Genomic DNA, 24,195 nt, shown 5'->3' with positions numbered 1-24,195 from the left:
TTTTCCCCCGGGCGTCGGGGGCGCTCTAGGGCCGCAGGTTGGAGGGGTCGGATTCCGGGATTTGCAGGATGCGGCACACGGCGCGGATGGGCCGCACCAGCTTCTGGGCCGAGGCTGTGGGTTGCGCCATGGGACGCGGAGACTCCGTGCTGCGCCTTGGGGAGGACCGGGCCGGGGCTAAGGAGCCGGTGTCCCCGGAGGGAGAGAGGAAGCCGGGCCGGGGGGAACGCGCGCCCCGGGTCGGAGATGGCCGAGTGGGGGGGAAAGGCCGAGAGGCCGGGGGAGGGGGTTGTGCCTGGAAGCGGGGCCGATCCGGTGCGGTGACCCGGGAGAGGGGCACGGGCGCGAGGCAGAGCACCGCGCAGCGCGGCTAATGGAGGGAGAGCGCAGCGGAGAGCGCAGCAGGACCTCCGATCGCCATCGCCAGACGCGCAACTGAGAGTAGGGAAGCTGCTCCGCCGGTTTCCTCCTCCAGCACCCTGCGGGAAACAGGAGCCCGTGATTCGGCGGCCCCGCCTGGGCCTGCCCCCTCCTGAGCCCCGGGGGCTTCCGCCAACGCCCCGGCGATGCCACCGGCTGCGCACGGGGAGAATGAGCCCTTTGTTCCCCCCTCCCCCCCGCGGCACCCGGGCGCCTGCCGAGAGAGGCTCCCCCGGGGCAGCGTGCCAGCTTCCCAGCCGCCCCACCCTCCCGTGGGCCCGGCCCGGAGCCTGGCAGGCGGGCAGCACCCCCACTATAGGTGCCAAGCCCGGGAATTGGAGCAAAGGGCGGGAGGGGCCGGACCGGGCCAAGGTGGGGCGGGGTGCCCCCCGGGGTGCCAGGGCGGGGCGGCTGGGAGGGGGTAGTGCCAGAGCTGGCAGGGGCAGTCGGGTTCTCACGGGTCAGCGATGGCTGCTGTGACCCACGCCAGCCGGGCCGGTGCCTGCTGGACCACTCTCTCCTGGTCCTCTCCAGCCCGGACACGTGGGGCTCACCTCACAAGCCCAGTGTCCGCCCTGGCTCATCCTCATCCTCAGGCTCTCCTGGCCAAGCATCGTGGGCCCTTTGTCCCGCGCCTAAGCCCCCTCTCCTCCCCTCCCCGGGGGTCAGCGGCACAAGGTGTAGTGCTTCAGCTCTGGGAGCAGCCATAGTCTAATCCGTCTCCGGTCTCAGGGCATCCAGAGCAGTGATGGAATCCGAGGAGCTCAATCCAAGCTTCCGCCCAGAATTCGGAGGGTCTGCCCCATCCCCAGTGCGCGCCTCGCACTCCCAGGCCCAACCTGGAGAGGAGCCCAGGGAGTGGCTCGCGGGAAGGGAGCAGCAAGCAGGAGAGGAAATGGGCAAACAGGGCGCCCTCCACCCGAGGAAGCATCCCGGCTCCTCTGCGGGGGTGGTTCCAGAGCACAGACACAAACAGACAGATTCAAACACACACAGACAGATTCAGACACACACAGAAACCCACACGCCCAACGGGCGCTTCCCTTCCCCTCAGGCGCCCACTTCTGGCCCCTCAGTTTCCTTGCTTCCTCATGCCCAACCTGAAACAGAAGTGACCCCTCCTCCCTGTTCCCATCCTGTGAAAGGGATGAGTTCTAGAAGCTTCCCACCTGTCCCAAGTCACATCATCCCTGGAGAGATCAGACATTTCCTCCCAAGAGACTGGAGCAAAGTCAGGGAGCCTTAGACCAGTGGCAGAGAAGAGAAGGGGTCCCGGGAAGAAGGAACCAAAGAGGCTAGCTCTGGGCAGGACTTGGGTCATGTTGGCATAGAGCCCCGGGGCCCCTCGTCCCCCCGCCCCCCACCCCCCCCCCCACGCCAGGCAGGGCAGGCTGGTCGGGGTTGTTTACATGGCTGAGTTATTCACCCTGCCTTCCTTCCCCAGCCCAGAGGGCCAGGGGTGACAATTGTGGAGGGTCTCTAGGGACTGGAGCCCCCAAGGCCCTGGCCTGGTCTCCTGCTCCCAGGTGAGTGGGTGGGACATGCCTCTAGTCCCATCTGTGTCCCTTGGCCTGCTTCAGCAGCCGAGACTTGTGGGAGAGTCGAATCAGGGGAGACTCCTGTGGCTTGAGGCCTACAAGAGGCAAGATCAGGAGCCTGGGCTGCCGGGACTCAGAGGGCCTGTGGCTGTCCTTAGCAAAGGCCATGGGGATTGACCTAGGGGAGCAGAACAGATCCCCCCCCCCCCACAGTTGTCATGTTTGCCTGTCAGATCCCAGCCTCTGGACGAGACCAGTGCCCTCCGGACAGACTCCTGGAATGCCCAGGGGCTGGTGGGGGAAAGGTCAGGAGAAGCACCCCCTCTGCCCCCCCCCCCAGTTCCCCATCCTGCCTCGGAGCCCATGCCACAGGCCAGAGCCCTGGCAGCCGACTATCTGTCCTGAGGATGGAGCAGAGCTAGGGAGACACACGAAAGACACAAACAGAAGGAAAGGCGCCCAGCGCACGTCCACAACGCCAGCCCAGGGACCTAGATGCGCTGACCCGCACCTCAGACCCAGACAGGCCTGGCCCCAGCCCACACCGACCCCTTGCACATGAATACACACATGCTGACACACACACACACACACACACTCCTGCTCACAGACACGGCGCTCCTCACCACCAGCTGCCCTCTCTCTGCCCCGAGCCCCTTACCTGGGCAAGCACAGTGCCCCTCAGGCGGAGCAGCCCCCTGCCCAGGGGTGGGCAGCAGGCAGGGCGGGGGAAGGAGCCCCGGAGAGTCAGGCCAAGCTGCCACTAATCCGGGCGGGGAGAGGGGGGGCACCCACGTCAGAGCGGGGACTGCCGGGTGGAGGGCATCTGAGGACATCCCCTCCCACACACGCGGCCGTCTGGGCACCTAGCCCTGCTTCCCCAGCCCCTCCATCCTTCAGACAGCTGAGGCCGGCCTCCCCCCACCCCCCTCCACCCCCGTGAAGATGCCAGGGGGTGGGGGCCGGGGGACATGGGGAATACCAGGAGAATTCTCCCGGGACCTGGGCGGAAGGCACAGGGAAGGGAAGTATGGAGATTCTTCTGGAGCCAGGAGGAAGCTCCAGGGCTGAGGCTACCCTTTCCTCCCACCCACCCACCCACAGGCTTGCCCCAATTCCTCTTCTGAGGCCCTTCTCTTCCCCCCACCCCCCCCCCCACCCGGCACTAGCCCCCAGGAGGCTTTGTGCCCAGCAGCCTCAGCTCTTGCCTCATGACTCCCCATCTTCCTGACCTGGGCTTTAGTCTCCTCATCTGGGGACCACCCCAGCCCCCCTTCAGCCCCTGCTGCTGGCCGGGGTGGGATGGGGGGGATAGGCACAAGAGCCTGAGCAAAGAGGGACAGTGCCCTGCAAGACCACCCATCCAGCCTGCACCAGGGCTATTCAGGATCTAGAAGCTTCATGTCTGTATGTGTGACATGGGAGCCAGAGGGTGTCGGGGTGGGGGTGGGGTGGAAGCCAGGACAGTGTGGAGCCAGAGGGACCAAAGAGGCAAGGGGCTAGAAGAACCACCTAGAGAAGCCTGGAGAGATGGCTGGAGGCAAGATGGAAGCAAGAGGAAGAAGGGTGGGAAGGAGGGCCAGCGGCTGCTGGAACTGGGAGAAAATAGAGGAACCCCTGGAGGCAGGTCTGGGGGAGGGGGAGGGAGAGGTGTGTGGTTCTAGGGGCCACTGGGTGGCTTCAGGCGCCCCCTCAGCTCAAATCCCCAGAGGGTCAGGGTCCACAGGTAGGTAGGAGTCCAGCCAGATGAGCTAAAGGATGGGCCCAGGACCCCATTCAGAACGCCGCAGTCCCTGGAGGAGGTGCATCAGGGATGTTCTCAGAAAGATGGTGCAGTTCTGAGGGAAGTTCACCTGACACCCAGGGGCTCAAACCTCAGGATCAGATATAAGCTTGGTCAGAAATACCTTTGGACTCCCCCTTACTCCTTCCCCTGTGCCCCAGGATGCCTTGGAACCCAGCTGAAGTCAGCCTTTCATCAATCCTTACCACCAAGACACTGACAGCGTCAAGGCTTTCTGCTAAGTCCGCAGAGACGCAGAACACCAAGCTCCTTGCCGTCCCTGCCCTGGAGGGGGCTTCTGGCTCACCGGACCTTACAGGTGTCAGGCTCCCTGCTTGCGTGTGACCGCATGGTCAGTCCAATCCCACCCTGAGGAACTCAGGGGGGCCCGAACTTCAGACAACAAAACCGTGTCACTCAATCACACACTTAGAAAAAAATTGCAGTTCAGTTAAACAACTTGTTGGGAGCTGGGTTATAATAGTAAGTGTGTATGGTGCAAACAGAAGGCCCGGAAGGACAGAGATGCAAACTCTGCTAAGCCAGGCGTGGTGGTATATTCCTGTAATACCAGCATTCCAGAAGGCTGAGGAAGGAAGGCCAAAAGTTCAAGGCCAATCTGGGCTACAGTTAATTTTGAGATTAGCCTGGACTACATAGACCCTACCTAAAAAACAAAACAAAACAAACAACCACCACCACCAGAAGGGAGAGTAACCAAGGGGGATTGTGTGTGAGGTTAGGGTTGTATGCATGTATGGAAATACCATAATGACCCCCTCCCGTGTGTGTGTGTGTGTGTGTGTGTGTGTGTGTGTGTGTGTGTGTATGTGTGTGCCAGTCCTGGGGCTTGAACTCAGGGCCTGGGAGCTGACCTGAGCTCTTTTGCTCAAGGCTAGTGCGCTACCATTTAAGCCACAGCTCCTCTTCCAGCTTTCTGGTGGTTCACTGGAGATAAGTGTCTCACAGACTTTCCTGCCCAGGCTGGCTTCAAACCGTGATCCTCAGATCTCAGCCACCTGAGTAGCTAGGATGACAGGTGTGAGCCATTGGCACCCAGCTTGAAACTCCCCTTCCACAACTAATGTATACTAGTAAAAAGCAAATAAACAAGAAGAGAGCTGGCAAGAACTTCAGAGGAGCAACTGGGGCCAGGCCAGGGGTATGTCTGCAGCGGGCTTTCCTGGATGGGGTGTCCAAGTGGGGTTCAAAGCACAGGCAGGAAGAGGATAAGTTGGGGGGAGGGGAGCAGAGGGGAGGGGAGGGCGTGGCGGGGGCCGCAGCACAGAGGCTGGGGGCTGTGGAGAACACAAAGTGTGAGCAATTCCAAGAAGATACCTAAGTAACACTGCCCAGGCCAAGCCTGCATGCCATCCCCAGTTCCGTGAGATCCTCCGCTCCCTGCACCTACAGTCCTCACCCCAACTCTCCCTGCTCTTGAACTCGGATTTCCTTGCCCACTGCCCCCCCCCCCCCCATCATGCATTCTTTCATTTTGTTCCTTCACGACTCTTCTGCATCTAAGACGGCAACTCTGGGGTAGACTTGCTGTGGGAGGCAGAGTCCCCAGCTGCCCGGGGGGGGGGGCGGGGGGGGGGAGAGCAGGGCGACAGCTCTCTAAGCCCCTGCTTTTCATCTGGAAAGTGGACAGAGCTCCTACCTGACTGGATGGAGGAATCAAGGTCAGACTAGAAGCAAAAGCTTCCAACCTGTCACTCTCCTCTCATCCCCCAGGCAAAAACAAACAAACAAAAAACACACAAACAGCTCATTTAGGTGCACATCTTGCACAGTGATTAAGCACAGGGACTCTGGAGCCAGACTGCCTGGTCTGAAGCCCGATTCTGCTACCTACTGGCTGTGTAACCTTGGGCAAATCCTTTGCCTTCTCTGTGCCTGTTTTTTTCTGTGACACAGAGATTGAAACAATAGTTCCTGGCTCCTGAGATTATTGGGAAAATTGAACTCACATACGCCAGAGGCTCAGTTACAGTACTGCATGCCAGCCACAGCTTAGGTGCCAGCCACTGCTAGTCTTTGCACCTTATAGTAGCTAACAACACACTTGGTACCTGGAGATGTTTTTGAATGGACTATTGAGGACAGACAGCACCGTGATACAAGGGAATACCTTATAGGAAGCACTAAGATACAAGGACATAATCACCCCAGCAGATTACGTGCCTTCCCCCAAATAAACCCCAGATAATCCCCACATCAAGAGTTAATCCTTGCTCGCTCTCTCTCTCTCCCAGGCCACTCAAGTCAGCAGCCCATTTCCCTTCGCAGCTAGCATGCTCACCTCTTGACTTACTCAAAAGCAGGAAGGAAGAGCAGACTCAGGGGTAGGAAAGAGGAACAGCCCAGGGGCACCAGCTACCCAGGGATCAGAGGAGGGGAAGGAGTGGAGCCAGTTCAGGCCCGGAGCCCGAAGATGGGGCAGGCCACAGATCAGCGACCACAAGTAGCAGGGAGAGCCACCAGCGGCCCTCCCAGAGTCCTGCATCATCCCTCCAGCCTGACCGCCAGTAGCCAAGCCCCAGCAGGGCGAGGCTCTGGCCTGACTCCCAGCTCCACCCGCCTTGACCTGGAAGCCGGGGGCAGCCCAGCTCCTGGCACCTGCTGCCCTCTTGTGGTCACTTCTCAGAATACAAGCTCACCCTGATGGGACCCAAGTGTTTAGAGAAACCAGCGTGCCCATTCACCGGATCCTGGGGAGCCATCAGAGAGCTAGGGACTTATCCCCCTCCTCAACACATACCTGAGCCCTTCCACACCTTTGCTCTCACTGGCTGTCTACAGTTACCTTTTCCTGGCAGCTCCTATCCAGGCTCCTGCTGTCTTTTTATGTTTTGGTTGGTTGTGGGGCTTGAACTCAGGGCCTAGGCATGGTCTCTGAGTTCTTTTGCTCAAGGTTAGCACTCTGTCACTTTGAGCCACAGCTCCACTTCCAGTTTTCTGGTGGTTCATTGGAGATAAGAGTCTCATGGACTTTTCCTGCCCAGGCTGGCTTTGAACCACGATCTTCATATCTCAGCCTCCTGAGTAGCTGGGATTACAGGCCTGAGCCACTGGTGCCGGGCCATCTTTGGGCTCTGAGACTTTCTACCTTTGTCTTCAGCCCAATCAGTGGCTGTCTCTCCAAGTCCTTCCTCTAGGCCCTTCCACCTGGCCTACAAGTGCGCTGTCTTGATGGAGGGGGCAGTGAGAGAAATCAGGAGACGCAGACGGATTTCATGTATTTATTTATCAAAACGTTCACAAGCCTGACCTCATTCATCAACACAAAACACACAGCCAGAACATGCACACCAGGCCTTAGAAAAGGCTGTCAAGTACTCTGAAGGACAGGAGGGAATGATCACAGCTGGGCAGACTTTTGGTTTCATGTGCAGGTGTTGGGGGCCTCTGGTCCCACATCTAGGAAGGCAGAGGGCTGAGGAAGGTAATGGACAGGACCCTGGGCTTGGCCTGCTTTGGTGCATGGTGGGTGCATCTCCACGCAAGCCCTGTAGCATCACCTTGGTCCTTTGTGGAAGTCAGAGGGGGTAGAGACCAGGCACTTGGTGCGTGAAGGCCAAAGATTCCCTGATGATGGTCCCTGGCACCTTGCGGGCACAAGGTAAGAGAGCCTACTCTGCAGAACCTAGCTGTCCATGTCGGAGGGTATGGTCTTTTTCCGACTCCGAGCCTTCAGGGAGCGTGAGGTGCCCTGGGGGAGAGAGCAGATACTGTAATTGGTGAGCGGCGTGCGCAGACGCACCGGTGCGGCCCTCCTGCTCGCTGGCCTCGCCACTGACCTCTCGTACTGGCGGCTTCCTCCTGACCACACGCAGGCTCTGGCTGCGGCTCAGTGGCTTCTCTCGGAGCCGGGTAGGTGGCTGGGGGACTGCCTCTGTGTCTGACCAGCACCCATCCTCTGTGTCACTGTCCTGCAGACCCCCTGCCCGGTACCCTGAGGGGGGCAGCCAGGGGAGGCATAGTGGGTCACTTACACGAGGCCCAGCCAGGCCTTCCTCCAGCCCTCTCAGGATGGTATGGGGTCCCCCTCACTGCTCACCAATGGGGGGCCTCCTGTGGGGTAACTGTTCTTCCAGGTAGAGGGGGTCCTGATAGGTGGGGGCGGAGGTGTCAGGGATGGAGCGCAGGTCTTGCATGGAGAAGCTCTGCAGCCTGCCAGCCAGGGCACCTTGACTCTGGGAAGGAGAGGAGGATGTTGCAAAGAAGCCCACGGCCAGCCGACAACGGATTGCCGGGACACTGATCGCCAAGCCTTCCGCCTGGCCCTCCAGCCCTAACCCCGAACGGAGCCGGACTCAGAGGTGCCAGGGGAGAGCAGGGGCTTCTGAGGACCGGGGCCCGGGCACCTTGGTGGCAGCCTGCACAGCGGCTGTGGCCGCAATGTTGAGGCCCCGCTTCCCAAAGCTGAGCACCGTCTCGTAGCTGCGCTCCTTGGCCTGCACAATGTACATGTCGATTTCCTGCAAACACGAGGGCAGAGAGCTCAGGCACCTCTCCTTCACAGCCCGAGAAGCCGCTGGCTGTCACCTCCCAACCTACCCACCCCACCTAGTGTCTGGCAGCCAGAGATGTCGATGGGCAGCCATGTTTCCCTTCCCCAGCCCCACACCAGCTCCCGGCTGGCACCGCACCCATCTCAAGGTCATTCCCAAGTGCCCGTGTGCTCATCCCTGCTGATGAGGAGGGCCACGGCCTGACGGGACCCCACAGCAGCAGGTCTGCGATGAGAGCGAGGTGTCCCTGAACCTACGGTGAGGGTCTGCCTCACACCCACCTCTACACCTCCCAGACCCCCTCTTCCCCAAGTACCTTCTCGTGGCGAGACAGGGATGGGTGGACAAACTTCCGGTACAGCAGGCTGGCCCCCTTGGTATAGGGAGAGAGAAGCCACAGCACAAAGGCCATCTTGATCTCATAGTAGAAAGGGAACCTGTGGGAAGAGAGGAGACAGATGCAGGTGAGAGAGGAGACAGGCCGACAGGGGGTCACCCCTGCCCCACCCTTCACAGACCCCCCCTGGGCCCAGACCAGGAAATAAAGACGTCCGTGAAGGTCTCCGCCGCCATGAAGATTGCAAAGACAATCCAGTACATCATCCACCGAACCTGTGGGGCAGAGAGCACCGAGGTCAGCTCAGAGGTCCCAACACCCATCCCATTGCCCAACCCAGAGATTCCAGAAAGCCTGTCTCACGACATTGCTGCATGCCCTCGGCCGGGCCAGACAGCAGGCTGGGAGAAACTGCCGCTTATTCCGAGGTACTTCACCCACAGGATTCTCCACAGGTGTGCCAGCGGCCTGCCCTCCTTCCACCCCCCCACCCTGCCCCACTCCACCCCCCATAAACAGGGCCTGTTCTCTGTCACCACTCCACTCACGGTTTGCAACACCACCAGGCCGGTGGAGTCGGGGTAGGGAAGGTCACTTCAGGCCCTTCCCCACCTCACCAAGCCCTTCCCCCCTCCCCCATCCTCCCTGTCACGGAGCCCCAACTCAGGAAAGCCTTCCTGCCCACTACCAGCAGCACTCACATATTCCCGAATGTTCTTGGTTTTCACAGCCTTGTAGGAAGCATAAGCAGGATACAGCATCCCAAACAGCAGCCTGGAAGAGAAAGCCAATGGGAAGGGCTGTGAGGGACATGGTGCCCGGCCCACCCCCCACCCCCATTGGGGTGCAAGGTGGCAGTGTCTGCCTTGTTTTTCCCGCTTGGCTTGCACAACCCGAGGTGCCTGAGTCAGAGCCCTGAAGGCCACCTCCCCACCCGGCTGTTTACAAACATCCCAGGCCTGTCCAGGCCTGCTCAGGTGGCCCAGGCCATGGCGGGAGGGAGAGGGTAGCCAGTCCACAAGGAGGGTCCCCTCGCCTGGGCACACACTGAGGCCCAGGGCCACCAGCCCCGGCCCCGCGGGGCTGTGGACGGCGGATGTGGCCGCCAGGTGCTGGGGGTGGGGAGGGTCACGTGTGCACAGGTGGGAGCCGCGCACGGGGCTACGCCGCCCACCACGTGCCCACCACCTGGGGTAGTAGATCGAGGGCCCGCACCCCGTGCCAGGCTGCAGAGCGTGCGTGCTTGTAGGGGGTGGGGGGGTGCATGGGGGGGTGCGTGTGCGTGTGCGTGTGCGCGTGCGCGTGCCGGCGGGAGAGGCTGAGCTCGCGGGGCTGGCGCCCGGCCGTTAACCCTGGGGGGCGGTGGGGGGGCTCCCCACCCACCAGCGTCCGCGGCTCCCACCCCGGGGGCAGGACGGCGACGGGGGGGGGGTCCGGGGGGGCCGCGAGCGGCCGTACTCACACCACCAGGCGACAGATCATCCAGGACACCATGCTGACAGCCTCGGGGCCCGGGGTGACGGCCGGCCGGGGGAGGCTCGCGCGGGGGCTGGGGCCCGGCGGGCCGGCCCCGGGGTGGGGGGTGTGGGGGGGGGCTGTCCGGTCCCCCCGACTGCGGCCCCGCGGCGCGGGGGAGCCTGGACGGCCGGGACCGCGACGCGGGGCGGCGGCCCGGCGCGGGGTGGGGGGTGGGGGGAAGCCGGCCGGCTCCTCGCCCCGCGGGTCGGAGCCAGGCGTCCCGGCCCGGGTCCTGGCCCGGCCTCCCTGGGCTGGCTCCCGGCCGCCGGGGGTGGGGGTGGACGGCCGCGGCCTCGGCTCCGGCGGATCGCTGCGGTCCGGTCGCGTCCGGCCGCCGGCCCGGGCCTCCGGGGCGGGGTTTGCAACTCACTTGAAAGTTGCACGGAACCCGGAGCTGCCCAACCCCGGAGCGGCCCCGCGGAGCGCAGGCGCAGTGCGGCCGACGGAGGGGGGCGGGCCGGGCCGGAGGCCCCGCCCCTTAAAGGGGCCGCCGCGGAAAGCGGGAGCGGGACGGCGAAGCCCGGAGCTCCGGAGTCCTCCCCGGGGTCCCTTCCCGTCGCCTCTCTCTCCCGCCCTCGGTGAAGTGGGAAGGGCCTGAAAGCCGAGGGTCGCTGCAGCCTGGAGGCCCGGGCATTTATTGGGTTTCACTATGGTTAATGATGGGAGCCAGCCAGCGAAAGGAGGCTTCTTGGGGATAAATAAACACAGGGTTGATTACATGGCCTGCATTATTATTATTATCAATTTTATTGGTATTGCTGGGTGTGGGAGCCAGCAGTGAAACTGGCCCACTGGAGAAACTCCCTGAGGGCTCGTGTCCATCTTGCCACAACCATTCCCCCCCCCCCTTGACCACAACCCCCCTCCCAGCCCAGCCCATTCTGTTTGGGAGGGACAGGAGACATCAAGGGTGGAAGATCCCACCAGAGAAGTTCCAGCCACCACCCATCTGAAGTCACTGACATGGCTCTTTAGACAAAAAAAAAAAGTGTCATGGAAAGAGAGGCCACACAAGAGATGTCCGCTCGGCTGGCTGCCTTCCCAAAAGAACCCCACATCTGACCACAGCTCCAGAAGCCTGTGTTCTGAGCTGGGCAGAGTCATGTCTGTAATCCCAGCTTTGGGGAGGCTGAGGCAGGAGGATCTTGAATTTGAGGCCAGTTTGGGCCATGTAGCAAAACCATGTCTCAAAATACTGTCTATCCTCTTGCTGTCCCCACTGGCTGGGCAGACCTCTCTCTCTCTCGTCCACGGTGGGCCTGCCAGGCTGGGCCAGTGTCATGGAGATTCCCGGCCCCACTGACTGTGTGTGGGAAATGGGAAGAAGGGGAAAGCAGAGGTCTGTTGTGGCGGCAGAGGCCCTTGGCCCTTCTTGGCTTGTGCAGTGTGAATGGATCCTGGCTCCTGTGGCCTTTGGTCTGAGCTGTTGACACAGTCACCCAGTTACACCGGGTTCCTAAGCAGCCGTGTGGACACCCGGATGAGCCCCGAAGCGTCCAAGCAGCCATGTAGCAGAAAGAGGGGCATTCAGCGCTGAGGAGAAACACGGCCCACGCTCGGAGCAGGTCTCCCCAGCAGGGGACAGCTGCTGTTTATCTTCTGACTGGTCAGCAGAATAGCAGCGCTTCTGGGGAGAGATGGCTCGGCTCCCCTAGCAACCTCCCAAGAACCCGGAGGGTCAGCGTCTGCTGCCCGTTTGAAAAACCCAGCAAAAGACTCCCTGATGAGGAGGATGGGGAGCCCAGGAGTGGAGTTAGAGGAGGGAGAAATCCAGACTGGTGGTACCGAGTAGGATGTGGCCAGGCTAGGCCAGCTGGACATCTGGAGGATGAGGTGGGCTGGGGGGAGGGGGCTCTGAGACTGCAGATGGGTGAGGAACCCTCCCTCGGAGAACAGCTCTTCCCGCAAATCACCTGTCTCCCCCTCCCAGAGCCGCCTTGTATCCTATACATTCCTGCGGACCCACTCACATCATAATAATGTGGCAGACACTGCCAAGAGCCTCACCTGCCGGAAAGTATACTTAATGCGTGTAAATCTCCTGATAAATGGCCCTCTTGGGTAGTTATCATGCTGATGCCCACTTTATGGATGAGGAGACTGAGTCACAGACAAAATAACATGGCCAGGTGTTAGCCAGCTCATTTACTAAACTGGTTGAATCAGGATTCTAAACAGTAGGTTTTTCTTATCTGCTTTGCAGATAAGGCTCAGGGACGTCCATTGGAATCCCATGCCAAAGGAAAGGGACGGAACTCACATTCACACGTGCGCGGGCCGGTCAGCAGAGCCCAGCGTGTACTCTGCTACTGGGTTTCCTGTCCCCCTGCTGTCCCTGAGCTCCTGGAGCTTTCAGGAGCTTTTAGGAGCATCCACCTGCTGACCACAGTAAATCACATACACACACTCTTCCAGGACAGATCAAAGAAGGATCTATCATGTGACCGTGCAGTGACACAGAGTGACATGTGAGAGAACCAAGAGAAGGCTTCACCTCCCAACTGTTACTTCTCTCTCTCTCTCTCTCATAGTTATTTTTGGTGTTGACAATGAGGCTTGAACTCAGGGCCTTAGGCACTGTCCCTTAGCTTTTTCCACTCAAGACTAGCACTCTACCCCTTGAATCACAGCTCCATGTCTGGCTTTTAAGTTAAAAAAATATATTGCTATTATAGGTAGGGCTGGGAATGTGGCTTAGTGTTAGAGGGCTTGCCTAGCATGCATAAAGTCCTGGGTTCGATTCTTCAGCACCACATAAACAGGAAAAGCTGGAAGTGGCTCTGTGGCTCAAGTGGTGGAGTGCTAGCCTTGAGCAAAAAGAAGCCAGGCACAGTGCTCAGGCCCTGAGTTCAAGCCCCAGGACTGACAAAACAAAAAACAAAAAAAAAGTCAAGATCACCAGCAACCAAGGTGGGAGTGCGTTTCTCACCCTCTCAGATGCAGTCGAGGCAGATTCTAGGGTAGGGGAATGACGAGATGGAAAGAAGTTTCTGGAAGGTTAGCCTGGAAAAATGTGGGTTGATGGGGAGGTGTGTGAAGGACCTGAGATAATAGTGACAAAGGCAGGTTTGGACAGAGCAAAAGGAAAACACGACGTACTCCATTGGAAAATCTTGGGGGACAAAGAATGGAGAAGAGTGTTGGGAGTTGGTGAGATACAGAGAGAAGGAGCACCGAGGTATTGGCCAGGACGCCAGGGTGTCACGCCTGGGTGGAGGGTGGAGTCAGCGCCGGACAATGGCCCAGCAGAGGCGCTGGAGCAGGGGTGGGTGGCAAGAGGAGGGAACCCAGGGATGCCTAGCGGACATGTCGGTTGGAGGCAGCCTAGCAAGTCTTAGTGAGTCTCATGTCTGCAATCTCCAGGAAGGAACGTGGGGCTGTGATTCAAGCCCAGGTGGAGGAGACTCACCACACAAGCCCAGCACTGAGTGTCATCACTGTGAACTCCTAACCCCAGCACCAGCTGACCTCTGACCTCGGGGGGGTGTCCACAAAGAAAAACCAGGAGAAAGAGAGTCTGAAAGCTGATGTGCCCCCTACCCCCATGGACAGCAGGAACAGATAGCACAACTCCTTGGCGACACCTGACAGTGTGGTGTAGCTTTTTATTTGAAGCAGATGAGTCATAGCATTGCCCCCAAGTGCCCCGGGGAACCTAGCCACAAGGAGTCCCGATGGGGTGGACACACCCTGGCTACTGCCAGCCTGGCCTTTCTGAGGTGCAGTTCCCATAGAGGGTCAGCAGAGGGCAGCAGAGGCCTGGCTCCCAGGTATCCCTCCCTCGGGCTCCCTGGCCCCTCTGTAGTCAATCTCCACAGAAAGGCAGTGCTCCTGGGGTTGACTCTGTGGAGTGCAAGGGTGCTAGCACCGCTCCCCCCCCCCCCCAAGATTCTCAAAGCCCATCTCATCCCTGGCATATACATGAGCGGTTCAGGTGCTCACAGGGCCAGGCTCTTACACTCGCTCAAGGAGCAAACGCAGATGGGGGCCACTCCTCAAAGATGGGGTACAGCAGGGATCTATCTCAGCCTGAGAAATACTAATACTGGGGAAATACAGATACTGAGGGAAAGGCCGAAAGGAAGGCTTTCATCGGGGTGGTCTCCTATCTCCAGTGAACTGGGATTCGACTCACTGACTCGACCCAGAAGACACACCCATTGGAAAGGGCACAAGGGGCAGCCATAGTGGTTACTGCTATTGTCACAGCACGGTGCGTGTGTGTGTGTGTGTGTGTGTAGCAACCCACCCTCACAGGCTCATCACCATTCCTGTCTTCTCAGCCACGCAGTAGGCACCCTGGGGTGGGCAGAAGGGGGACATTACTTGTAGGCCCCACGAAGAAGAGGAACAAAGGTAATAAAGAAAAAGTTCCCTCCAAAGAGCAACAAGTCTGCACAAGTGCCAGAGATGTTTGTCTATGGAAATGGCCGTGTACACAGGTGTGTGCAGCTGGGTAACTGAGAGTGTCCTTAGCATCCACGCGTGCATGCACTTGGGTGGGTGTGCCCAGAAGTGAGACAGCCGGAGGTGGTCACTGTGGAGCTTGGGCAGGAAAACAACCCCTGGAGTGCCCGGAGGAAAGTACCCGAGGGCAGAGGCTAAGCGGAGCCCCCGGAAGGCGTTGGCTCGTCCCCTCCCAACAGCTGCCCCTCGCCACTCACACACAGAGCGAGAGCGAGCAGAGCGAGGGGCGAGTCTGCGGCGAGTGGGGGGGGCAGGCATTCCTCTACGGGACTGGGCGCCGGGTGCCTACACAGACCGGCCACGTGTGACTTCACACCGGTTGTTCACAGAGGCCCGGAGCCAGCCTCCAGCACCACCCCGAGGAACCCCGAGGCCTTGGCACCCCCTCCCCTTAGGCACTGAGATCCACCACGACGTGTCTGTACACCAGCGTTTGTCCCTTGAAGCTGGGGGCGAGGAGCAGCTGGGCGTCGCCGGCAGGCATGTAGCAGAAGGCCCGAGGGGCCTGCACCGCCAGCTCCTGGAAGCGCACGAACTTCTGCCGCCCCTCATCCCACTGGTAGATCTGCGTGAAGGAGAAGTCGCTGCCCAGGGCCAGGTAGCGGCGGCCACCCACCAGGAAGGGCTGCAGGGCCAGGGAGCCCCGGGAGGGCAGGGCCTGCACCTCGGAGAAGCGGGCGCCCTCCCAGCGCAGGATCTTGGAGTCGCCGATGTAGCGGCTGAGACACAGGTAGCTGTCCCGGCCGGCACGGAAGTGTTTTACAGCCTGGGCATCGGGCACCTGGGCCACCTCTCCCTGCGCCACAAACTGCTTCTGGGTACGACTCCATTGATAAATGACGGGCGCCTGCGAGCTGCTGGACACGATCAGCCGCGGCTTGCCCTCGCCGTCCACGAACTCCAGGTCGGTGTCGCGGTGCCAGGCGTGCAGGGCCTGGTGGGAGTAGAAGCCGTTCTGGTGCCAGCGGTAGAGGCTGGTGGCGCCCGCCTTGGAGCTGTCGGCCACGGCGAAGTACCAGTCGCCGTCGATCCGGAAGGCCTCCAGGTCGTTGGGCTTGCGCACGCGCTGCGGGTCGATGTCCTGCAGCTTGGTGAAGCGCGTGGTGTTGGGATCCCAGTGGTAAATGTAAGAGCCGCCGAACAGCTGCGCCACCACCACGAACAGCTGGCCGTCCACCACCATGGGCTTGCAGTGCACGGCGGAGGGGGCTGCCGGGACCGAGGCGGGCGGGGTCAGGACCCGCCCCACCCATCTCACCCCCTGGGGAAGACCAGTCCCCCAAGCTTGGGCTGGGAGGGAGACTCGGCTACAGGCCTCCGCCCCCAGGAGCCCCATCCACACGGAGAACAGCACTCCCTGCTCTGTTTGCTTTTCTCCTCTGTGTGTGTGCGCACGTGCAGGCCAGTACTAGGGCTTGGACTCAGGACCTGGGCACGGTGTGTTATCTTCTTCCGCTCAAGGCTGGCATACCGTACGTCTTCCGTGCACCCCCACCTCCGGCTTTTGGTGGTGCATTGGACAAGAGAGTCTCATAGACTTCCCTACCCTGGTTGGGTTGGCATTGTACTCCTCAGATCTCAGCCTCCTCTGTAGGATCTCAGGCATGAGCCACCTGCTTCTGATTTCTCCCTCCCTCCCTTTTTTAAATTTAAATTTTATTGTAAAGGTGATATACAGAGGGGTTACAGTTATATAAATAAGGTAATAAGTACATTTTATTTGTGAACAGTGTTAGCCTCTCCCTCATTTTCTCCCACTCCCCCTTCCCTTCCTTTCCCTTTCTTTCCTTCCTTCCTTCCTTCCTTCCTTTTCTTTCTTTCTTTTTCCTGTGTTTCTTTTTTTTTTTTTTTTTTTGCCAGTCCTGGGTTTTGGACTCAGGGCCTGAGCACTGTCCCTGGCTTCTTTTTGCTCAAGGCTAGCACTCTGCCACTTGAGCCACAGCGCCACTTCTGGCCGTTTTCTGTATCTGTGGTGCTGGGGAATCGAACCCAGGGCTTCATGTATACGAGGCAAGCACTCTTGCCACTAAGCCATATTCCCAGCCTTCTTGTATTTCTTTTGTCGGTTGTGGGGCTTGAACTCAGGGCCTATGCACTGTCTCTGAGTCCTTCCACTCAAGGCTAATGCTCTACAACTTTGAGCCACAACTCCACTTCCAGTTTTCTCGTGGTTAATTTGAGATAAGGGTCTCATGGACTTTTCTGCCTGGGTTGGCTTTGAACCACAGTCCTTAGATCTCAGCCTTCTCAGTATCTAGGATTACAGGCGTTAGCCACCTCTCTCTCTTGCTCTCGCTCTGTCTCTCTCGTACTGGGGTTTGAACTCAGGGCCTTGTACTCACTAAGCAGCATGTGACTCTTAAGGCCAACCCCTCATTCCATGCTCCCTGGCCTCACAGTCAGTCCAAACAAGCTGGCACCCTGCATAAAACAGACATCCCTAGGTCCCGTGAAACCACTGTGTGTCTTGTCAGATTCTTATTGTGTGTAGCCACTCTGCTGGCTGTGAACACGCTTTCCTTCTGCCACGCATGCAGAAAAAGACCCTGTTCTTTTGCCCATTTCACACAGAAAGAAGCTGAGGTTCAGAGAGACGCAATGAGTTGCCCGCAGCTATTCCGCGGGCAAGTGGGGAGTGTGAGAACCCCCAGGCATTCTGGGCGCACACCTCGGCGCCCGGCAGTGGTGCCGGAACCCCTTCTCCCCTGGAGCTTCTGCGTTCAAGGCCAGCGCTCTATCACTTTCAGCCACGGCCCCACTTCTGGTTTTTCGGTGGTTACTTGGAGATAAGAGTCTCACGGCCTTTCCTGCCCCAGCTGGCTTTGAACCGTGATCCTCAGATCTCAGCCTCCAGCAGCAGCTCCTGCTCTTACGTCCTTGCTGTCAACATGTGGCCCCCGAGTCACCAAGTGCTAGGCCCCCTACCACTCTTCCTTCCTTTGCAGGCCCCTTTCCTGGTCAGCCTCCGGCCTGGGCAGCCTCCCTTCCAATTTCTAAGAGTTTAAGACTGTGCTTTTTAAAATTTTTTTCTCCCTTAAAGGTTTGATAGAACTCACCAGGGAAACTCTCTGGACTAGAGCTTTCACTGGGGGAAGGTTTTTGTTTTTGTTTTTAAATAGATGAGTTCATTCATCAGGCAATTTGAATGTTCTGTTGCGTCTTGTCTGTGTCTCTCGCCTCCGCCTCTCTCCTGCCCCCTGCTGCTGCCCACCTCTCTCGCCTCCTGCATTTCCCGACTAGACGGCTGCGTTCCAGTACGGGTCCTCCACATGACCTGCCTCGTGCCTCACCCTTCTCTGTGCGTGAGTGATGCTATCTGAAATGCAGAGTGGATCCGTTCACACAGCCTTCTTTGTTTGTGTGCATGTGCCAGTTCTAGTGTTTGAACTCAAGGCCTGGAGCCTACTCAGCTTATTTGTTCAGCCGGTCCTCTACCACTTGAGCCATGCCTTCAGTCTGGCTTCTTACTGGTCATTTTGGAGATAAAGTCTCATAGACTTGTCTGCTCAAGCCAGCTCTGAACTGCAGTTCTCTGGCTATTAGCTTCTTGGGGAGTTGGGGTTACAGGCATGAGCTACCAATGCCAAGGTTGGGTTCTCGTGGCTCTGTGGTCTCATCTGCCACTTCCCACCTGACTCTTACACTGCAGTCTTCTAAGCTGCCAACAGTTCACACACATGCGCTCACACGCCAAGCTATTGCACACCTTCTAGTCAGTGCCAGAATGTCCTTCCCCCTTGCTTTTCCTCCTAACAGAATATCCCTTCAAACTCGGTAGATCCAAAACGGAGCTTAACAGCCCCTCCTATCTCATCCTCGTTTCCCTCTGATTCCTTTCTCTCCCCCATCCTTCAAGAGGGCTCGAACCCAGGACCTTGCTCATGGAAGGCAAGCACTGTACCACTGAACTACATCCCAGCCCAGGAAGCCTTCCCTGACTACTCAGGGCTTTGTGTTCACGGCTTCTTCCTAGCCCTTCTGATGACTCACAGAAAAGTCTGAACAGGCAGAGCCTGCACCCATCTCTCCCGCTTCCCCGAGGAGTTGATGGAGTTGGACGGCCGAGCCTCAGGACACATCTCCCCGAGGGGCCCACACAATGTGAGGGGCACCGGTACCTGGGATTTTATCGTAGTCTCGAAGCTGCCGTTCCACGTAGTCCCACTTGAGCACGGTGCAGGCGCTGGCGCCGGGCTGGGCCAGAGCCAGGTAGAGGTCGCTGGAGTAGAGGAAGGGCTCGGCTGACACGGCCGGGAAGGGCAGGGTCTGATAGAGCACGAAATCTGCAGGGACAAGAGGTGATGCTTCTGCTGGGTGGCGGCCTCGGTCTGGCTACTTACTGAATCTGGGTGTGAGGGGAAGCGGGGAGGCCACTCAGCCAGTGCCAGGGGCAACGCCTACCGGTGGTGATACAGTCGAACTCGCGCAGGGGCAGGTCCTGCACCTTGTGCTCCTGGAAGCGGGGCGGGCTGGCGCAGTAGATGGGAGCCACCGTGGTGTTGGTGTGCGCCAGCCACTCCACCAGCCACTTCACCTTGCAGTCACAGTTGAGCGCGTTGCCTCGCAAGTCTCTGCATGGGGAGGGTGGGGGCGGGGGGGGGCACAGATTGGGGCGTGCTCTCAGCTGTTTGCCCCGCGGCGCCCCCCCCCGCCCCCGCCCACCATGAAATCTAGGCTTTCGGAAGTAGGTCCTGCTGCGCGTTGCGCGTGTACAGCTTTGGGCTGAGAGGCAGCCCCGCGCACGCAGGTGTGGCTGGCGGAGTACGGGTCGGGTCCAGGTGAGCACAGGCCCGTCTCGTCTTTGGCTGGATGCCTTTTGCCTCTGGTGGCAGAGGCGGGCAGCTCGAAGCTGGCACGAGTGGCTCCCCTGTCTGTCAGCCGAGCTACTCAGGAGGGTGAGATCTGAAGATGGAGGTTTGAAGCCAGCCCGGGCAGAAAAGTTCATGAGACTCCCATCTCCAGCTAACCAGCAAGAAGGTGGATTTGGGGGTGTGGCTCAATGGTAGTGAGCACTGATCTTGAGCAAAACAAGGTAAGCAAGATCGTGAGGCCATCCTAGCTACTCAAGAGGCTGAGATCGCAGGACCATGGTTCAAAGCCAGCGCAGGCAGGAAAGTCTGTGAGACTCTTATCTCCAAGTAATCACAAAGAGAGCTGGAAGCGCAGCTGTGGCTCAAGTAGTAGAGTGCTAGCCTTGAGCAAAAAAGCTTAGGGAGCAATGTCCAGGCCCTGAGTTCAAACCCCAGGACTGGAAAAAAAAAATGGAGACAGTTTCTACAGCTATACATCATACTCCTGTTCCTCCAACCCTACCAGGATCCAGAACAATTACTTTCTTGTATAAATAATGATACATAAGTATGGCTATGCCATAGGACTTTAATGTGGACTCAAGTCAAATCCACGTTTAAAAGGCGTATTTGTTTTTGTGGAGCTCTTTGTTGATATCAGGGATTGGACTGGAGTCTTGCACTTGCTGGCAGCTGCTCTACACCTGAGCCGCACTCCAGCCTTTTCTTTTTGCCTTAGTTATTTTGGGGCTAGGTCTTGGGATTGTCCGTGGACAGTGACCCTCATAGCTCTGCCTCCTGGGTATCTGGGATGACCGGCTCGAGCCACCACACCTGGCTTAATTGATTGAGACAGGACTTTGCTAACTTTTTGCCCAGCCTGGCCTCTAACCTTGATCCTTTTATCTTCCTTCCAAGTAAGTCACCAGGGCCAGACCCCTCTCCCCCCAAGAAAAATCATGATTCTGAAACACATGCATATATGAGATTCATTTGAAGAGGGCCCACGGTGCCTTGAGGAATCTCAATTTGGAAAGCTACCACCTACATCTATCATGATCTCCCTTCTCAGAGGCCCTATGATCACACCTCCCCCCTCCCCCCCCCCCCCCGCCCTTCTCTCCAGGGATGTGCTGTCCGTGACACCATTGGGAGAGGCGGGATTCAGGCCTTACAAGTCACTCAGGATGTCCAGGGGCCGGAAGATGTCTCTGGGCAGTGTCTGCAGGTTGTTGTTGGCCAGTGAGCTGCAAGAGAGATCCTGGGGTCACGTGAAGATCAGGGCTGAGGCCAAAGGTCAGAGGACAGGTGGGGCTTCTGGCCGCTGAGTGTGTGGGCATCAGGTACTCACAGGTGTGTGAGGGACTTGAGCCCTCTGAATGTAAACTTGGACAGTGCCCAGATGTCATTGTTCTCAATGAAGCTGGAGGAAATGAGAAGCTGTCTCAGTCGCCACGTGAGATCTAAGACACCCCCCACCCCCAGACAGAGATTTCCCTACACCCCAGTCCTGACCCCAGCCCAGAAGCCCCAGGCAGGCTTCCGTGGAGTGCCGACACTAAGCCCACAGTGGCACACTGCCTTAGGTAGGATGTCACAGGCATGGATGAAACGACCCTTGGCTACGTCTTGAAGCCAGACAATTCAAGGGCTCCCCTGCTTTACCACCTTCCCCAGCCTCCTCATTCCACCACCCCTCAGCCCACCCAGGCCTCAGCTTCCTCCTCCCTCCCTCCCTCCGTCCCTCCCTCCTTCCCCATGGCCTCTTGCCCTCCACACACAGGTACTGCAGGTGGGACAGTCCTGTAAAGGCATTGTCTCCAATTAGTGTGAACTTGTTGGAGTTGAGTAACCTGGGGAGACAAAGGTGGAATTAGATCTTCCAGGGGTGTCCCTGCTGCCCCAGGCCGCTGCCTCACCCCGGAGCTTCTCCATTACCCGGCTTGTGTCTCTCTCTACACCTAGCAGAGAGCCCCTGAGCCACCTGGGCAATAAGGCCACACAAGACCTTGGTCCAATGCCAGGAGCTCCCACACTCTTTGCTTGCTTCTAAACCTGGGGGGGGGGGGGCGGGCGGCGCAGAGTTCTGCTAAGCTGGCTCCTCTCCCTGTCTCTCCACTCCAACCGTCGCGGGCAGCTGCCCACAGACAGTTTCCTCCTGTAGCCTCCAGGCCTTTCTTTAAGCTTGGGGTCACCTGTCTCTAAGACCCCCAGCACCCCCCCCCGGCCCCACCCAAAGTCCACCCTCTGACATTGGCTCAAACTGTTCCGTGCAGTTCCCTTGGATCACTTGGGAGCCAAGGCCAGGCCCCAGAGCGTATGCTTTTGGCTTCTGCGTGCAGACCCCTTGCTTCCCAGATGCCAGGCTGCCCCAGCTTCCTCGGCCTTGGGAACTCCGTCCACTCTCCTCACTACCCTGCCTGTGACCCTCCCACCCCACCCGCCTCCTCCCAGGCCATCCGTACAAGAACTGCAGCAACGGCAGGTGAGAGAAGGCTCCGTCCTGGATCTCGGAAAAGGCGGCGTTCACCAGGGTCCTGCCGTGGAGAAGGGGATCGCTGCTGTGGGGAGCGTGTGGGCCCCGTGCCAGGGTGCATGGGACGATGGCCGCTGTCCGCACTGGCCCCGCCCCCACCCTGCACCTGTCCTTCCCCGTTCCCCTCCCCCACGGCCTGCAGAAGCCCCGCTGGCCCCGGGTTCACCTTCCCTGGGGCAAAGAGAAGGTTCCATTACCTATACCATCATCACCATCCAAACACCCACCCCGGGCTGCTGACGATGTGGGATGGGGCACTGGGATGAAGGAGGGAGTGGGCACCCGGCTCTTAAGGGCCTGGCAGCCTTTCTAGTCCTGCGGGGGTGGGGGGGTGAGGGAGGGAGGGCTGGGGCCAGTTGCTGCAAGGGGGGCTGGCCCAGCCGGGAGCAGAGCAGCTGGCTCCGTGCTACGCATCTGCCCCCGTGCCAGGGTGCCAGGGTACTGTGAGCGCAGTCTCCCTTCCACCCCTCCCCCCGGCCACCGTCCCTCCCGCTTTCTGGGCTGGGTGTAACACCACAGGCTCCTGGAAACTTCCCCTGGTGACAGGCAGGCCTGGGGTCCCCACCCAGGCCAACAGTGTCACCCAGGCTGCTGCCGCCGCCGCCGCTGCTGCTGCTGCTGCTGCTGGAGAGATGATTCATTCTTGGCCTAAACTCTGACTTTGCCCAGCTCTGTGGCTGATGACCTGCAGGACTGCAGAGCTCTCTGCTGCCACCCCCCACCCCCAGCCTTGAGTCCCCAGCCCTGAGGGATCCCAGAAACTGCAGCTGCTCCCCACTCTGCCAAGGTGGGGGCTCTCTTCCTCTCCTCCCCCCCCCCCCCCCCCCCCCGCCGCCAAGGGCAGGGGCACACTCACAGGGAGATGACCTCTGAGGGCAGATTCCTGGGCACTGCCTTGGAATCCACACAGAAGGCGGTGTCCCTGGTGCAGGAGCAGCTGGGCGGGCACGGGGGCGTCTTGGGGGGCCTCTTAGCACAGCCGGGCAGCACGAGGCAGCAACCCAGCATGGTCAGCGCCAGCAGCCCCCACTGGGAGCCCCGCCTGGCCCGCAGCCCTGCCATGCCGCCTGCGGGTTCTTCCTCTAGCCTCAGGCTGTGCCACCCGGCTGGGGTGGCCACCCCTGGTCTGCCACCCGCCCTCAGCCGCCTCGTGCCCGCTGGCGTCGGCTGCGGGTCCCCTCCCCTGCTCGCTCCCGCGAGCGGCGCACAGAGCCCGGCCCCCCGCAGTCCACGGCGGCGGCGGCGGCGGCTGCCCGGGCTGGAGGATGCGGACTGCAGCGCGGCGCGCGCGGGGACGGGCGGGCGGCGGCGCGCGGAGGCGGAGCGGGGAGCGGAGAGGCCCACGCCCACCCGAGAGCCCAAGCCATCCCGGGCTGCTTGCGTGCGCCTGGCCGCAGGGAGCCCCGCGCGTGCGTGCGTGCGTGCGTGTGAGCACACACAAGCGCGGCTGTGCGCGCACCTGTCGGTACCCATGGGCACGTGGGTCCGTGCGCCCCCCCCCCCCCTCCGCGCCTGTCTTGGATGTGAGGGGGCATAGAGTTCAGGAGCATGGCTCAAGTGACATGGCGAGGTGGCGAGTTCAAGGCTGCTCTTCTCTCTTCATGAACAGTAAAAGTACCTTTGTGACTAGGGACAGAAAAGGGACAGGAAGGAGGAGGCCTGGAATTCTGGGACTTTCTTACAGAACAGCACAACAACAACATGGGTACTTCCCAGGACCAGATCAAGACTAGCTCAAACCATCATAGTCACGTCCATGTCAAAACACATGTGACTTAGGTTGTATGGGAGGACTGTTTTAAACAAGCACATGTGTTTAGATGCCCTAGTAAACACCCAAGGAGGGGATTTCACCAACCAGGAAACCGAGGCTTCAAGGAAGAGGGAGGCAGCAGGCTTGCTCAGCTATCTCTAACATGTGCTGTGCAGTTGGTGGAGGGAACACTCCGGCCCTTAGGAGGGATTCCATTCTCCTGGGGCCCTAGGGCCTGAAGCTCAATGTCAAGTTCAGCCATTCCTCTTCACTGAGAGGTCTCCAAAGAGTGGCTGAGGGAGCCCAGAGGTTCTTGACGGCCTCCCGTGGACTCTTGGAAGTCAAAATGCTTTTCATGGGAAGGACGGACGCATGCATAGTCTGCAGGCTGGATTTGTGGCACCGCGGTGGAGTGTCTGCCTCGCATGTTGGAGTCCCTGAGTCCAAGCTCCAACAACAACAACAACAACAACACACACACACACACACACACACACACACAGACACGCTAGTATTAACCAGTCTTTTTCTACTTCTGT

General features: G+C 59.5%; 3 protein-coding genes across 4 annotated transcripts; all 3 read right to left on the bottom strand.

Annotated features, from left to right (window-relative positions):
• Window positions 1-25: 25 nt before the first annotated feature.
• On the bottom strand, window positions 26-2,746 carry Hrurf (HR upstream open reading frame). 2 transcript variants are annotated; one of them, XM_048330744.1, is made up of 3 exons: window positions 2,620-2,726; window positions 1,847-2,053; window positions 26-479 (listed from the first exon to the last, which is right to left on the bottom strand). In XM_048330744.1, the coding sequence occupies exon 3, from the start codon at window positions 128-130 to the stop codon at window positions 26-28; it is 105 nt and encodes a 34-aa protein (XP_048186701.1). In that variant the 5' UTR covers window positions 131-479; window positions 1,847-2,053; window positions 2,620-2,726. The 2 variants fall into 2 exon arrangements, with proteins under 2 accessions (XP_048186701.1, XP_048186702.1); XM_048330745.1 differs by lacking the exon at window positions 1,847-2,053 and having other exon boundaries at window positions 2,620-2,746.
• A 4,223-nt stretch (window positions 2,747-6,969) lies between these two features.
• Window positions 6,970-10,484, bottom strand: Reep4 (receptor accessory protein 4). Its single transcript, XM_048330773.1, has 9 exons — window positions 10,191-10,484; window positions 10,055-10,160; window positions 9,294-9,366; window positions 8,791-8,867; window positions 8,572-8,692; window positions 8,109-8,222; window positions 7,802-7,937; window positions 7,542-7,696; window positions 6,970-7,453 (listed from the first exon to the last, which is right to left on the bottom strand). The coding sequence occupies exons 2-9, from the start codon at window positions 10,084-10,086 to the stop codon at window positions 7,388-7,390; spliced, it is 774 nt and encodes a 257-aa protein (XP_048186730.1). The 5' UTR covers window positions 10,087-10,160; window positions 10,191-10,484; the 3' UTR covers window positions 6,970-7,387.
• Window positions 10,485-14,863: 4,379 nt separating this feature from the next.
• Window positions 14,864-23,030, bottom strand: Lgi3 (leucine rich repeat LGI family member 3). Its single transcript, XM_048330772.1, has 8 exons — window positions 22,760-23,030; window positions 21,833-21,904; window positions 21,149-21,220; window positions 20,719-20,790; window positions 20,543-20,614; window positions 18,979-19,148; window positions 18,696-18,860; window positions 14,864-15,786 (listed from the first exon to the last, which is right to left on the bottom strand). Exons 1-8 carry the CDS (start codon window positions 22,963-22,965, stop codon window positions 14,969-14,971), a joined length of 1,647 nt encoding a protein of 548 aa, XP_048186729.1. The 5' UTR covers window positions 22,966-23,030; the 3' UTR covers window positions 14,864-14,968.
• Window positions 23,031-24,195: the final 1,165 nt, after the last annotated feature.

Source organism: Perognathus longimembris, chromosome 21, assembly GCF_023159225.1.
Source record: "Perognathus longimembris pacificus isolate PPM17 chromosome 21, ASM2315922v1, whole genome shotgun sequence".
NCBI lineage: Eukaryota > Metazoa > Chordata > Mammalia > Rodentia > Heteromyidae > Perognathus > Perognathus longimembris.
This window is presented reverse-complemented; position numbering and strand designations above follow the sequence as displayed.

What these genes read in the sequence shown, in the direction of transcription:
- Reep4 (XM_048330773.1), bottom strand. Translation starts at nt 10,086, where the DNA reads ATGGTGTCCTGGATGATCTGTCGCCTGGTGGT. An exon ending in ATGATCTGTCGCCTGGTGGT is followed by an intron (nt 9,367 to 10,054) that starts GTGAGTACGGCC and finishes TTTCTCTTCCAG; the next exon opens with GCTGCTGTTTGGGATGCTGT. An exon ending in CCAAGAACATTCGGGAATAT is followed by an intron (nt 8,868 to 9,293) that starts GTGAGTGCTGCT and finishes TCTGCCCCACAG; the next exon opens with GTTCGGTGGATGATGTACTG.
- Lgi3 (XM_048330772.1), bottom strand. Translation starts at nt 22,965, where the DNA reads ATGGCAGGGCTGCGGGCCAGGCGGGGCTCCCAGTGGGGGCTGCTGGCG. An exon ending in CTGTCCCACCTGCAGTACCT is followed by an intron (nt 20,791 to 21,148) that starts GTGTGTGGAGGG and finishes CATTTCCTCCAG; the next exon opens with CTTCATTGAGAACAATGACA. An exon ending in AGACTACGATAAAATCCCAG is followed by an intron (nt 15,787 to 18,695) that starts GTACCGGTGCCC and finishes CGGTCCCGGCAG; the next exon opens with CCCCCTCCGCCGTGCACTGC.
- Hrurf (XM_048330745.1), bottom strand. Translation starts at nt 130, where the DNA reads ATGGCGCAACCCACAGCCTCGGCCCAGAAGCTGGTGCGGCCCATCCGC.